Below are 15,738 nucleotides of genomic sequence, written 5' to 3'. Positions count from 1 at the left end.
CATTATTAAAGAACATTAAAGACCACAGAATGGACGGGTTTACAATGTCCCAAATAGGATGTCCAAAAGAAAAAAAGCCCGTCTTTTCATATTTCTTGGCATGAAATTTATGGACATCAAATCTCAAGAAAAACTGTGAAAAGCTTCCAATATGAAAGAGCATACCTCCAAATAAATAAGGATCAACATCAACTCCTTTCTCAAGGCACCTGCACTAGATAGAGCAAGATGATCAACTTGTATTTTCCAAGTAGTACAGAAGAAAAGCTCTGGACCTAGACTTTTGTATTTAGCTAAGTTACTATTTAAATATCAGAAAGGAATGAAAATGTTCTCAACTATACAAGTTATCAGAAGGGTTTCCCACACGAGTACCTCTTTCAAAGTGTCCTTGGAAGAAGTACTCTGGCGAGAAAAGAAATAAATGTAAAACAATATTGCCTGTTATGTGAAAATTAATCTATGTAATTATCATTTTAATCTTGTTTACTAAAGATAGGGTCATAAAACAATAAAATAATATTAAAGACAACTCTAAAGTAAAAACGTAGACAACAATATGGTGGCAGTAGGGCAGGATGGAGGAAATGAGTGCAGGTGAGAATTATTTCAGTAGAAGACAGAGCACTGGTGAACCTGAGAGTGCTCTTTACGGATTCAGGGACAACCCCCCAGGAAGATAAAGATAGACTGTATAGCTCTCAAACCAGAAGAAAGATTTATCTATCCAATAGAAGGAAAGGGAAAATAAAGGGAGTTATGTACCTAAAGCAACATATATCTATGTACATACACATTCATAACCCACAAGCATAGAGCTTGAGTGGCTGGCTCTAAGCACAGGTGGATCCACTAGCCATCAGGGCACCAAGGCCACAACATCCATTCCTCCCCAAATCAACATTAGAGATTAAGTTCTCTAACCTTAATCAATACAATTAGAAATCTGTAGCAGAAAAATAGCTTGTCAAAATTACTAATTTGTTATAAACCAAAACTATGCATGTTAATTAAGCTTTGAGTTTAAAAGGAAATCATAATAAAAATTGAAACATTCATAATTTAAAAGTTATGACATGGAAGCATAGCATTAGTTAGAAGGAAATGTACCTTAACTGCATTTATCAGAAAATAACCAGACTGAAAAAAAAAAAAAAAGAGAGTTAAGAATTGACATCAGTAAAGATGGGTAAATATATTCTCTTCCTCCCTTCAAAAAAAAAAAAAAAGGAGAAAAGGAAATATAAAGAACAAAGAAATAAGGAAATCATAAAGGCATAAATAAGCAAAAGAGAAAATTTTAAAATGATGAATATAACAAAAGCTATTACTTTGAAAAAAAAATAGATCTTTTATAAGCCTGATCAAGGATCAAAAGGAAAATGCAAATAAATAAAATATAGAAAGAAATGAGGAAACCAGACAGGATGTTTTAAAAATAATAAATTATATGTCAATAATGTTGAAAGCTTAGATAAAATTGATAAATGTATAGGCTACACTCAAATGTGAAATATGGCACAGAAAGAATAAAAACTAAAATATGTAACTATCCATAGATGAAACTTATGTGGCAATCAATAAGTCCTTTTGGAAGAAGCACAAGGACTAGGCCCACACGGGTTTATTTGTTTATTTTTGTTTCTTTGTGTGTACTGAGACTTGAACCCAGAAGTGCTCTGTCACTAAGTTACATCCCTGGCCCTTTTTATTTTTTGAGACAGGGTCCTGCTAAGTTACTGAGGCTAGCCTTGAACTTGTGATCTCCTGCCTCAGTCTTCCAAGTACTTAGGATTATCGGTGTACGCCTCCATGCCTGACATCCCATGATTTTATTGACATCCCTGTTTATACAAGCTGATCTAAGAGACAGAAAGGAAAGGAAGAAGTAGAAAAGTACTAAAATCATTTTATAAGATCAGTGTTATCTTAATCCAAAAAATAAGAATGGTACCAAAAATTTAAGTGCGTTCAATTTATGAGCGCATGTGTACACCACGTATCAAATAAAATACTGACAAATCAAACAAGGCATTAGAATAAAAGGGTGATTTATACAAGAAAATGTGTGATTGACCACATTAGTGAGCTTGTGAAGAAATCACACAATTATCTCAAACATTGTAGAAATAGTTACATAAAATTTAATCCCTATTTATGATTTTAAAAAATCTCAGAAACTTGATTAAAAAAAAATATGTACCGCAAACCTATAGTAAACATCAGTGATAACTTACTTTGTGTGTGTGTGTGGCACTGGAGAATGAACCCAGGCCAGGGGTTCACAAGAGTAGCTGGGATTTCAGGTGTATATCATCCTTCCTGGCATATAATTTACATTTATGACTGAAAAATATTTACGATTTCTGTCACTGTTATCCAATCATAAAGGGCCATGTAGGTCATTTCTAAGGAATTAGAATCAGGGTAGGCATTAAAGAATATGAAGAAAGAAAATGACATAATATAATTTGAAGATAAGAAAGATCACTTTGATGCACTGTGGAAGGGGGATTAGAGGAAGAAAGACGAATGGCTTGGGGATCATGTAGGGAGTTATTCTAATCACAAGTGAGAAAAGATGACATCCTGACTAAAATAACAAACATGCAGACAAGGTCTCAAGGACTTGTGATTTTAGATGTAGAGTTTAAAGAATTTGCTGATATTTCTGACATGTAGACATAAGGACACCAATCATAATTAACGCATGACACATAAAGTTGTTACAGAATATAAAAAAGCAGGTGCCAGAATAAAATAATTTTCTTTTGAAATGTTGAAATTGAACTACTTATTTATTTTAAAGGTAGGCTAATAAGCGAGCCTTTGGAACTATAGATTTACTACTTATAAAAATTTGGTCCAAAAAATATGCCTGCAAGTCATAGTTAACAGACAACCATTGAGGCAATTGGAGTGTGTTAGAGGAAGGAAGTCAGAAAGTGAAATACAGAAGTCTAAGATATCTGCCCTTTGGGGAAAAATAGGAGTTAGGGAAGGAACCATTAGGCAGGTAAGAAAAAGAATGGTGTGACAGAATCCACGGTAGCAGAGAGTTTTAAATGTCAGAGATCAAGCAATAAAATATTAAAAATATTTTATATATACCTGCAAGATACAAATATTAAGAAATCCTTGTTTAAAAATGTTCAACATCTTCTAGAAATTAGAGAAATTCAAATCAAAATTACTATAAGATTTCATTTCATGCCAGTCAGAATGGCAGTTATGAAGAATACAGACAACAATAAATGTTGGAGAGAATGTGGGGGAAAAGGCACACTCATACATTGCTGGTGGGATTGAAAATTGGTGTAACCAATCTGGAAAGCAGTGTGGAGATTCCTCAGAAAGCTTGGAATGGAACCACCATCTGACCCAGCTATCCCACTCCTCGGTATATACCCAAAGGACTTAAAATCAGCATACTATAGTAACATGGCCACATCAATGTTTATAGCAGCTCAATTTACAATAGCTAAACTGTGGAAGCAATCCAGATGCCCTTCAGTAGATGAAAGGGTAAAGAAACTATGGTATATATACACAATGAAATATTACTCAACTAAAGAGAATGAAATTATGGCATTTTCTGGTAAATGGATGGAGTTGGGAGAATATCATGCTAAGTGAAGTAAGCCAATCCCCAAAAAAGCAAAGACCAAATGTTCTCTCTGATAAGTGGATGCTGATCCATAATGGGGGAGGGCATGGGAAAAACAGAGGAACTTCGATTGGGCAAAGGAGAAGGAGGGGTGGGAGAGGGGCCTGGGTATAGAAAAGATGGTGGAATGAGATGGACATCATTATCCTAGGTACATGTATGACTGCACATATGGTGCGACACTATATTGTATACAACCAGAGAAATGAAAAGTTGTGTACAATGAATCAAAATGCATTGTGCTGTCATATATACCTACTTAAAATAAATTTTAAAATGGAAAAAAAAGAAAGAAAGAAGAAAGAAATCCCTGTTGATTTTTTTTTAATGTTTATTTTTTAGTTTTCGGTGGACACATCTTTGTTTGTATGTGGTGCTGAGGATCGAACCCAGGCCGCACGCATGCCAGGCGAGCGTGCTACCGCTTGAGCCACATCTCCAGTCCCTCTCGGTTGATTTTAATGAGAGCAAATTTACTTGATTAGGGTAGGCAGAAGCTACATTGCATTAGACTGAGAAAAAATGGAAAATTAAGAAATAGTGACAGGGAGCAGGACCTTTTTGTTAAATAAGCTCTATTAATATATTTATATGGTTATAAAGGCCAATATCTGGACAGGGCTTTTTTAGGGAAAAGGCTTGTTAATGATTATAGAGCTACTGAAGCAAGTAAAAATAAGTATAAAGGTAATGATCAAGGGCCCCGAGGATGGGGGCATAGTCATAAGCCCCTGCTTGGCCAGGAGAAAGCATAGCCCTACCTCCAAGAGAACAGAAATATTTACTGGCTTTGTTCACCGGAGAGTATTAAACATCTCTGAGTGTATGTCGTGGGTACCCTACAAGTACTTGTAGAACAGATGCTATTGATCAGAGAAGGAAGCAGGAAATTTGGGCATGGATAAGAAAAGATGAAGGAATGCATTCAACACATGGCCTCCATATTTCTATACAGTAGGAACCATGATCATTGGGCAGAAACAAAGAAAAAAGCAGGAACAGAGTGCAGGGTTCAGGTAGTTTCTGTTAAAATGGAAAAGAGCTGATGAGAGACAAGCTGAAAATTTGCTGGGGGTGGGGGCAGCTATAACTACATGTCATTCATCCTTAATGGCATCAAGCTACCCAGTTGTTTGTTTTTCTCGAAGAGGACACAGGGCCTCAATTTCAGAAGTAGGCAACCGGACAAACTGAGTTTTAAACTCCGCAAATCTATCGCAATGAATAGACAACTTAACCAGAGGAAATGAAGTTGATGGTGAATGAGTGGCTGAAGTAGTGACTTACATAAGGATATAAGAATGAGAACCTCTAAAGGGGATCAGGGTGAGTCAAAGAGGGTAGGAAGAGGGTGGGAGATGTGAGAGTAGAAGCCTAAGAACAAGAGCTTGTCCAGTCTTCTAATTTCCTCTCTCCAGCTCATCTACACATAAACCACTTTCAGATTAAATCTCCAGATGGCTTATCTTTGATTCCGTCACACCTTGTTTATTTAAGTTCTAAACTGCCTATCAAATTCAACATAAATTCTTTGAGTATTCCACATAGTCCCTGCTTGGGCTTCAACCTATACTTCTCTATACAAAGTGCAACTAGACCATGTACCACTCTCCAAGCACGTAAATTCAGCTCAGACTACTGCTGGAACAGTTTCTCCCACCTAGGGTGACCACTCCCTGCCTCCTGAGGGGTCCCAGATCTAGCAAGTAAAAATACAGGATGTTCAGTTAAATTTGGAGTCAGATACACAACAAATAATTTTTAATATAAGTATGACTCAAGTAAAATCTGTATTTGGCAATCCTATCCTCCACCCCCATTAACACATGTCAATATCTCATCTGCTCTTGAATGTCACCCGAAAATGTCACCTTCATCATGCAATCTTCCCCAATTTCCTTCATTGAATCAACAAATATTTGCTGAGCCCTAGGATGAAAATTGTGGTCTCTGAGATCTCTAAGGAACTTTGAGGTTACAGAAGTAGAGAGGGAAATAAATAGAACAGAGAAGTAAGTACAATGTGCCTTGTGAGGAAAAGAGGAGACTTTTGCTATGGATGCTTTATGAACACTTGTTGAAAAAGAGGCATTTAAAAACTCACTACAGGGAATGAGGATGTGGCTCAATGGTAGAGTGCTTGCCTATCGTGTATGAGGCCCTGGGTTCAATCCCCAGCACTGCAAAGCAAACAAACAAAAAATTCACAACAGAAGAGCAACTCAAATAATGTGAGTTGTATGAATGAAATTCCTTCAAAAATACACTTTACTAAATACAATTTCTTGCAGGTTTTTTGTTTGTTTGTTTGTTTGTTGTTGTTGTTGTTGTTTGGTTGGTTGGTTTTAGGTACTGGGGATTGAACCTAGGAGCACTCTACCACTGAACTACATCCCAGGTCCTTTTTTAATTTTGTTTTGAGACAGAGTCTTGCTAACAAGTCCAGGCTGGACTTGAACTTGCAATCTTCATGTTTCAGCCTCTGGAGTAGCTGGGATTATAGCTGTGCATCACCAAGTGGACTCAATTTCTTTTTTTGTAACAATTTCTGGCTTGACTTAATGAAGATACCAGTTAGCCAACTTTAAAAAAAAAAAAGATGAATATCTTCAAATGTATTAGAAATATAACAATGGTCCAATTAAAGCTCATTACTTTGGGTAGACTAGATAGATTAAGGTAGTATTAGAGGGGGCTGGGGTTGTGGCTCAGTGGTAGAGTGCTTGCCTAGCATGTGCAAGGCACTGGGTTCCATTCTCAGCACCACATATAAATAAATGAATAAAATAAAGATCCATCAATATCTAAAAAGAATTTTAAAAAAGAGATAGTATTAGTATGTTCTATATCCTAAAAAAGAGGGGGGAAAAAATCTTGCTTACCACACGTTGAGCCGCTATCAATGCTGCTAATGTACTTCGTCCAGGCGCTCCTGGGGCACAGAAGGAAACCTGGACTTTGCTTCCCTTGACGGTCATGCCATCTGCTGCTTGCTGAACCTCTTCAGCATGCTCTGCAGTGTGATACTCAACCACTGCAAAGCCGCCAACGTAACTACCTTCATCCTGTGCAAGCTGACAATAATACATTTTATTAAAAGGGAATTTTGATGTTGACTTAGAAACATTAACTTACAATAAATAATTTTCAAGTTCAAGAACATTTATATTAGCACATGATGCTGATGAAGATGATGTTTTCTTTTTCTATGAAAATGAAAGTTTACTCACTGCTCAGATACACTCCTTCCTGAAGACAGGAAGATAAAACAGGGGTCTATCAACTTTTTGATTTTTCTAATTTATTTTAATAGTCAATGCTCAAATGATAATAATCACTAAAGAGTAAGAAAAAATATTTTTTAAGAAAAAAAATTTGATTTATAGGAAAACATGGGGGCCCATTAATGAAAGCTTTCTTTAAAATAAAATTCACTGGATATATGGACAATGAAACACACCAAAGTATTACTGGAACATATGTCAACATAAAATTAAATTAGTATTTTCAGGAGCAGAAAGGTAGGAGGAAGCATTCAATTTGTAGTTCAGCAGTTTAGGCAGGTCCCAGCAATCTGGTCAAGTATACCAGATTTATTTTTAAAAATCGTGCCCCAGGTTTGTTAAAATATCATATGTAACACACAACCTTTACTTCTGAAGGTAACCTAAGTAAACGGCTGCCGTGTAGAACTTGATTTATTTCTAGTCACCCACCTGTAGGAGTGTAAGGGAAGATACTAAAGTCCTGGATCTGTAAAGACTGGCACAAAGAGCAAAAATAAGAACAAAATAAGAAACTACAATGTTTCTAAGTTTTGAACATGTCTGAATCATCTTACATACATTTACGCTGCAAAGGGATCAATGTGACAACTTTCAGGTTTGTGTGTCTTTGAGAAGACACACTGACAGCACTTCTATGTGTTTGGCATCTCAGATATTATTACAAATAAATCACTTCTTAATTTTAAAAATAAAGGAGACTGAAAAGAACTGTCTTCTACTTTCTGGTATACGTAGACCAAATATCCATTTTTCCTTCATGTGCTTTATTCCCTTTAAAACTGTCCTCAAATGTCTTTGTCTCCATAAACTATTTTCCAATCATGTGGGGAAAAATGAAAATGCAAACTCCTTCCCAACAACTCTGTTCTCATGATGCAAGCCAGAACTTCAAACTGGATTTGTAAAGGTCACAATCCCTTTGGTCTCCTGACCGCAGTGACTGTGTCTTTAATGCTGTCTGTGTCGACTTACCATGCACTAGGCCTCAGTTAACAGGCCCACGGAAAAGAAAGCATTCTGACATTTTTTTAAGTATTTATTTTTTAGTTGTAGTTGAACACAATACCTTTATTTTATTTACTTATCTTTATGTGGTATTGAGGATCGAACCCAGGGCCTTGCGCGTGTTAGGCGAGAGCTCTACCGCTGAGCCACAACCCCAGCCCCTGACATTGTTGTTTTAATAATCTTTTTTGAAAACTTTAAAAATACCATTTACTATTTCTGTTTCAATATGATGAGCTTCCTTCCTTCACAATATGTAATATCATTTTAAGTCTTTCAAATGACAACATCATTTTAACTCCATGGCATCAGTAGTTTTAGAGAAGAATATTTCAGCTCAATGAAAGCCATTCAAAGATATAATGGTCTGACTTGCAACCTAGTTAATTTTCCACTATTTTGAAGTATTTGAAAAGCTAAATGGTCACTCAAAAATATTACAGCAAACATTTTCTATCAGTGTAAAGCATGACTCAATAATCTAGCTGTAAGGTAGCTGTCAACTCTGGGGTTCATAATTCAAACATAATAAATCATGATTGGCATTTCCCCTCATATTTGCCTCAAAGCCTCAACTAAAGTTATAAAGAATTATGTATGGCTACTGGATGATATTGATATAATTCTTAGTCCAGAAGAATATCATATCAATAAGCCAATCAACTTTCAATAACTGGACAATGATAAAAGTTTATAATAAGGGGCTGGGTTGTGAATAAGCAGTAGAGAGCTTGCCTAGTATGTGCGGGGTGCTGGGTTTAAACCTCAGTGCCACATAAAAATAAAATAAAGGTATTGTGTCCAACTATAACTAAAACAAAATATTTTTTTAAGTTTATAATAAAATATTCTAATTTTATAAAATTCATGGATGGTTTCTTTGATGTTTATATTGGGATTGGAGGGGTGGAAATGTAAGAAAAAGGATGGTAGCATTAATCGTATTTATGTACATACATATATTACTAAAAACAAAAAAAGTATAGCCAAAAAAAAAAATATATATATATATATATATATATTTATCTGTATCTGCATGATCTTGCTCATATTCAGAATCTAAAAAAGCTGAAATTCTAGAATTAGAGAGCAGAATGATGGTTAACAGCAGTTGAGACAATTGCAATGTGTGAAGAAATATTGGTTAAAAGATACAAAACTCAAGAGATAGGAAGAATAAGTTCACTGTTGGAAAACATGGTGGCTATAGTGGACAATATATTATTGAAAAATGGTAAGAGAGTGGATGTTTAGTGTTCTTATAACAAAAATGACAATCACAGGGGCTCACAGGGGCTGGCAGTGTAACTAAGTGGTAGAATGTTTGCCTGGCATGCACAAAGCCCTGGGTTCAATTCCCAGCACTGCAAAATAAGTAGATAAACAAATATTTTTAAAAAATATTTTAAGTTATGCATATTATAATTAGCTAGATTTACTCACTTTGTAAGTAACGAAATCATGTTATACATGATAAACCCATGTAATTTTATCTGTCAATTTAAATACACACATACACGCACTCTCCAATTCCAAAATTTCTATTGCAATAGTAAGAATTCAACAAATGTAAGATTAAAGAAAAATGGGAAGAAAAAAGAGGGAAGGAGGGAGGGGAAAGAGCATGGAAGGAAAGGGAAGTTGGTAAAAAAGAAAAAAAAATGAAGACAGAGAACAGGAATAATTGATCAGTTGCTATCAACACTCAGGAAGGGAAAGAGTTTTTACATAGTATATATTCTCTCTATTTATTAGGGATGTTGAATTTTACTATTATAAAGCGCTTGACATTTCTCACCAGTTGCTGTTAGTTTTCAGGATCTTCTCTAAATGTCTCACCTCCATGACTCCATTAAGATATAAGTATGCATTATTTTTAAACTTCATGATACTTTTCTATACTCCATTATATCACTCTTCGTACACCATGTGCAATTACTTGCCTACTTGTCTTTCTCCTCTACAGAATTTTGAGGAAGAGAGAGAGAGAGAGAGAGAGAGAGAGAGAGAGAGAGAGAGAGAATATCCTTCTATTCTCTGCATTTTGGGCACTTGGCATAGAATCTGGCACAGAAAAAGTACTAACTTAAGAGTTGGATAAACAAATGGATGAATCAACACATAGCTGGACAAATGGATGGGATGAGGAGGGGAATGAGCAAGCCATGGATTTGCTAAGGCATACTTGACTACACAATATAGTTTGGCCCTTGAACAGAAGGAATTGACTTAAAATTTCACACGTGATTAAAGTCTTCCTTATAGACTAGAACAGAATCAAATTATCCATTGTAATATTCATACAGGCATGAAAAATAAATGTTTGAGTTTACATAGGAGATATATACACAGATATTTCTAGGTGATCTCCTAAAAATACATACCTGGCAAAACACAGGCTTATGGATACTGGAAAAAAATTGCAATAGCTCTTCTGAATCCCTGTAGTCACTAGGGAGTTTATCTATACAAAGGCACTTAGAATGAATGAGCTCTGAGGCCAATAGATTAACATCCATCCATTGTGCAAAGAGTGCTGATGCTCCCAACTGTTTACCCAGTAGTTCCAATCTAGCCTTTGCAGCAAAGTCCTTTTTCATGTATTCCACAAATCCATAGCCTTTGGAATGGCCAGTAACTTCACTGTAGACCAGAAAACATCTCTCAATATTTCCATAAGTACGAACAAGTTCTTCAAACTCTTCTAATGTGAAAGAAATGGGCAGGTTGGTAATACACAGCAAAGCATCTGTGGGCTGGAGTTGAACTATCAAGTCTTTGCCTCGAAAAGAATATTGATGAAACATCTGAATTGCACTCTGGGCTTGTTCTCCATTCAATAAGGTAACAAAAGCTGGAAGATAATAATAAAGTGAATTAAAGAGTTTTCAAGGCCAGTGTTTTCCATTTTTTTTTTTACTGTGACCCACAGTAAGAAATCCATTTTATGTTCACACACAATTTTTCTGAAACATAATTATCATGAAATTATACCCCTGTTATATGAAAAGCACAAAGTACTAATTTTTTAAAGTTCTATTTCACAGTTTTCTTAATGCTGACATCTCACTAAACTACTTCCATGGTCAGTTGTTCAAATAGAAAGTATGGAAATTATATTAGGAGTTCCATTGTAAAGTCCTACCATATTCTAAGAGGTTTTTTTTTTTTTTAGTAATCTCCTCCAAAATATAGAGAGATAATTTTTCCCTAACAACTTGTGATACAAAAATCTTATGAAGCCTTCATAAAAAACAAAAACAAAAAACCACAAAGGTATAGCAAAAAAACCAACTGCCCAGAGGAGGAAAGCCAGTTCTCACCAACTCATGTATGTATTTTCTTAAAATAAGATTACTTAGGTTGAAACAACCCACAAATATATATAATTTGGTATACTTTTATGAATAATATCTAATGAAAAGATCACATGATTTTGATCTTAGACAAATAGCCTAGTTTTAAATTTGATAAAACAATAAAAAAAAACTGTCCTCTCTACCTAATGAAATCATTCCAGCATCAAACAACAAATTGATATGATAATTTATACAACATAGCTAGGTACGGTAGAGATCCCATCTACTAAGGAGGCTGAGGCAGGAGGATCACAATTTGAGGCCAGTCTCAACAACTTAGCAAAAATCTTGTTTTAAAATAAAAATTCAGAAAGGGCTGGGGTGTAGCTTAATGGTAGAGCACCACTAGGTTCAAATCCTTGTACCATCCCCCCAAAGTAATTTAAACACAAGGTTCTAAATCAATGAAAAAAAATCATATAATGTGTATCTATTAAAATTTTAGCCATGTTAATTATCTATTTTTCTAATAAAGTAAAAATATTTTGAGCAACTTTCTAAGAAAATTGGAAAGCCCCACATTAAAAGAAATAACACAGAACAATCCATAAGTTACAAATAAGTTGCTCTAAAGAAAGTTCCTCCGGGGGCTGGGGGTGTGGCTGAAGCAGTAGCGTTCTTGCCTGGCATGTGTGCGGCCTGGACTCCATCCTCAGTACCACATACAAACAAAGATGTTGTGTCCACCAAAAACTAAATAATAAATATTAAAAATTCTCTCTCTCTCTCTCCCTCCTCTCTCTCTCTCTCTTTAAAAAAAAAGAAAAGAAAAAAAAAAGAAAGTTCCTCCCTCTCCTACTCTATTGGAAATATACAGTGGAGTTGCTCTATATAAGCATTTAATTTACTCAAATTCAATTAGAACAGCATGATAATGAGTTGTATATAGAAAATATGTATAAAGCAAGAAAGGAAGAAAGAATTTAAATAGCCTGGGTAATTCTGCCTGTCATTTCAATCTGTTCTTCCCTCAGCTGGTCTTCGTGCCCACGTAGGTGGCTCGCAGTGTGAGCATCTCACCACACTGAGTATGAAGCTAACATTTAAAAAACACATCTTTCATTTAACATGGTCTCCAAATGCAAGGAAATCATTGCCAACGGAAGAGCCAATGCTTTCAACACTAGAGAAAAAATAGCTTTGCCATACTTATTGAGAGAATATCTCTTGGTTTCCAACACCCTTTTTAAATGGCTTAAGTTATTTTGATTCTGAATCTTTTTTCACCTCTTATGCTGGTATAAAATATCATCTAACTCAATTTCCTTAAAACATGCAAATAAGTCAACCGACAGTTTGTAAATACTGGTTATGTTCCTAATATCAGCCATAAAATCATCAGCTCATGTGTGACTTGAATTCTCAAGGCATTTGGAACTGTTTATTATTCCCCCCCTGCTTTTTTTGTTTTTTGGGGGAGTACCGGGGACTGAACTAAGGGACAATCAACCACTGAGTCATATCCCTAGCCCTATTTTGTATTTTATTTAGGGACAGGGTCTCACTGAGTTGCTTAGCACCTCACCTTTGCAGAGGCTAGCTTTGAACCTGCAATTCTCCTGTCTCAGCCTCCTGAGCAGATGGGATTATAGGCATGTGCCACTCACCCAGCTAATATTCCCTTTATTAGTTTCCTTGGTATACTCTTTCTTGGGTCATACATGGGTAACCTGTCTGAGTACTCCTTCCTCTGTTTCCTTTGTTACATCTTTCTCCTCTGTGCATAGCTACAAGGTAGCTCTCCTTTGTGTTCTTCCTGGCAGATTCACACACAGAAATACCTGTGTGCCTGTACCCAGCAGCTTCAGGCCACTGAGTCCCTCTTCTCTCCTGCTACACCTTCTTTTCTTGGGGCAATCGAGTCTCCTCCCATTTATTCAGTAGTATGTGACAAGAACCATGTTAGGCACTGGAAATGCACTGGTGAATAAAACAGGTACGATTCCTTTCAATATAGAGCTTACACTCTAATAGGGAACATGAAATGTTTAACAATGAGTTACAAATGTGGTGTCATCAGAGAGGAAGTAGGAAGGACCATGGGAGCAATTAAATACAGCAAATAACCCAGTCTGGAGGCCCAAGAGGGCATCCTATACTCTAATAATTCCCAAACCAATGTTAATGTTTTTAATCTTCAGTTATACACACACACACACACACACACACACACACACGCACACATGCACACACCTGACTGTCCAAACATTACTCATGATCTTCATCTTATTGCCACCAAGAAAAATGAAAACAAAAACTCAATTACTGCTCCTCTTCCTTTGTTCCTTATTTTAGCTGGTGACCTCACACTCACAAATCTGAAACCCAGGAATCCCCCTAGACCTGTCTCTTTCATCTCCCACATAAAATGTTCTCGAATTCCACCCTTATTCAATAGGTCTTGAATCCATCCTCTTTTCTTTGTTCCTCTAGCTTTTCCCCTTTTTAATCCTTTTTTCACAGATGACAATACAGCACTCTCAAAACAGAAGCTTAACTGTGTCTGTTTACTGCCCAAACTGCAATGGTTTGGTATTACCAACGCAGCTGCAGCCCAGCTCAGCCAACAAGCCCTTCTAGTGAAGCCTTTCCCAGTCTGACTCCAGCCTCGATAACTGCCTTAGTCCCTCCCCTCCCCACACGGTTCTTTATTCTCTGACAATACTGAATTATTTGTAGGTCCTGTAAACATCAGGTTGTTTCAGGCATCTTATACATTACACATGTAGTTCATCTTGCTACAAGATCCTTCCCTGTATCTTCAGCTACTTGGTTGAGTTTCACATTCAGCCCAGGGACTGCTGTACCATGGCCTCCAGGAAGCCTTCCCTGAAGCTCTCTCCCAGCCAGAGTTCGCCATTCCTGGTTTTCTGATACCTGTGCATTTTGAACTTTGCTTGAATCGTTGTATAAATTACTAATGACTGTATCCCCACCAACTGCCGCAGTCATGACACCTAGATAAATGAATAAATGCATGCATCCATAGAGTGACAATACATTTAAAAACTGACAATCTCTTATTTTTTTTTTCTCCTTTGGGTGTCTGCATTTACTCAACCCAAATAAGAGATTTTATGGAGAAATTAAATGTCATAAGCAAACTTAAAATTTCAAGCAGTAGGAAAAAAGGTCACTTTTGTTCTTATATAGCTTCTTCCATGTCTTTCAAAGATCACAAATTCACTAAAAGCAATAATTTTTTTCTCACATTGACTCTGGTGGAAGTGGCAGATGTCATTTTAGAAAGAAAAGCTTATAAGGGATTTCAGGATTAATTCTCTTATGCTTTTCCTGCGTTAAATATTCCACAATTGGTCCCAACTCTTAGACAAGTCATTGCTTGCTCACTATTAACACATTATTGGGATAAATTTGATGGAAAGCATGCCAAACATTTTCTCTTAAAGTATCCTGTTTTACTTTAGTATGGCACTACCCCACTTGGTGCTGGGCTTGAACCCAGGGCTTCACAAATGCTAGATAAATACTCTACCCCTGACATCCCCAGCTCTAATGTTTGTATTTTAATACAATAATTTCCTCATATCTACTATAGAAAGCTCTGGTTGATAGGTTATAGTTTATAGGTGTCAGCATCTTTTATCAATTTACTTATTAATTATATGTTTCTACAGATACCATCATTGCTACTGAACTCCAAGGAAACACCATTTAATACAATTAATGCATTTCTTTGTTGTGTTATTTTAGTGGGTGACTTAGGGCTTCCAGTGCATCTTCAACCTATCACAGTCTACTCTCAAGTAATATTACACACTTCATGTATAGTACAGGAGCTTGACAACAGTGTACTTCCATGTCCCCCACGCCAGTCTTTGTATTATCACTATTACACATTTTATTTCTACATGTGTTATAAATTTCAAAATAGTGTTATTTCTACTCTAAAAAGTCCGCTATCTTTTACATAGACTTAAATATTAAGAAAAAGTCTTTACTCACATAATGACCATATCTGGTTGTGTGTGTGTGTGTGTGTGTGTGTGTGTGTGTGTGTGTAGTTCCAGATTTTTGTCTAGTATCATTTTTCTTCCTGCTTGGAGAACTTTCTAAAATATTTCCTACAATGCATGTTTTATGACAATTATTTCAATATTATTGTATGATTGAAAAATATCTTCATTTTACCTTCATTTTTAAAAGATTTTCAATGGGTAAAGCATTCTATACTATTTTTATTTTCAACAAAGGAAAAAAAAAGTTGTCCTGAGCTCTTCTCATTTGTATGGTTTCCTCTGTGTCATTTCCTGTGATCATCTTTATCTTTGTTTCTCTAAACATCTTTCCCTTCCCTGCTTTTAAGAATTCTTCTTTATTGTGAATCATAAGCAATTGATTGCAATGTGCTTTGTAGTCCTCTTTATAAATTTGTGCTTGGGGTTAAGTTTATCAGCTT

At 35.9% G+C, this 15,738-nt stretch overlaps 1 protein-coding gene across 6 annotated transcripts in view; it reads right to left on the bottom strand.

The window, feature by feature from the left end:
- Nucleotides 1-15,738, bottom strand: part of Raver2 (ribonucleoprotein, PTB binding 2) — an 89,200-nt gene that overhangs the window by 46,521 nt on the left and 26,941 nt on the right. For all 6 annotated transcript variants that reach the window (XM_078026410.1, XM_078026412.1, XM_078026407.1 and 3 more), the window contains exons 3-4: nt 10,344-10,813; nt 6,550-6,741 (exon numbers count right to left, since the gene is read on the bottom strand). In XM_078026410.1, coding sequence (XP_077882536.1) covers nt 6,550-6,741; nt 10,344-10,813 — 662 coding nt within the window. The remainder of the gene's footprint in view (nt 1-6,549; nt 6,742-10,343; nt 10,814-15,738) is intronic.

The sequence above is a fragment of the Ictidomys tridecemlineatus genome, chromosome 11 (assembly GCF_052094955.1).
Source record: "Ictidomys tridecemlineatus isolate mIctTri1 chromosome 11, mIctTri1.hap1, whole genome shotgun sequence".
NCBI classification, from domain to species: domain Eukaryota; kingdom Metazoa; phylum Chordata; class Mammalia; order Rodentia; family Sciuridae; genus Ictidomys; species Ictidomys tridecemlineatus.
The sequence above is the reverse complement of the archived record's forward strand: the minus strand, read 5'-3'. Positions and strand labels throughout refer to the sequence as shown.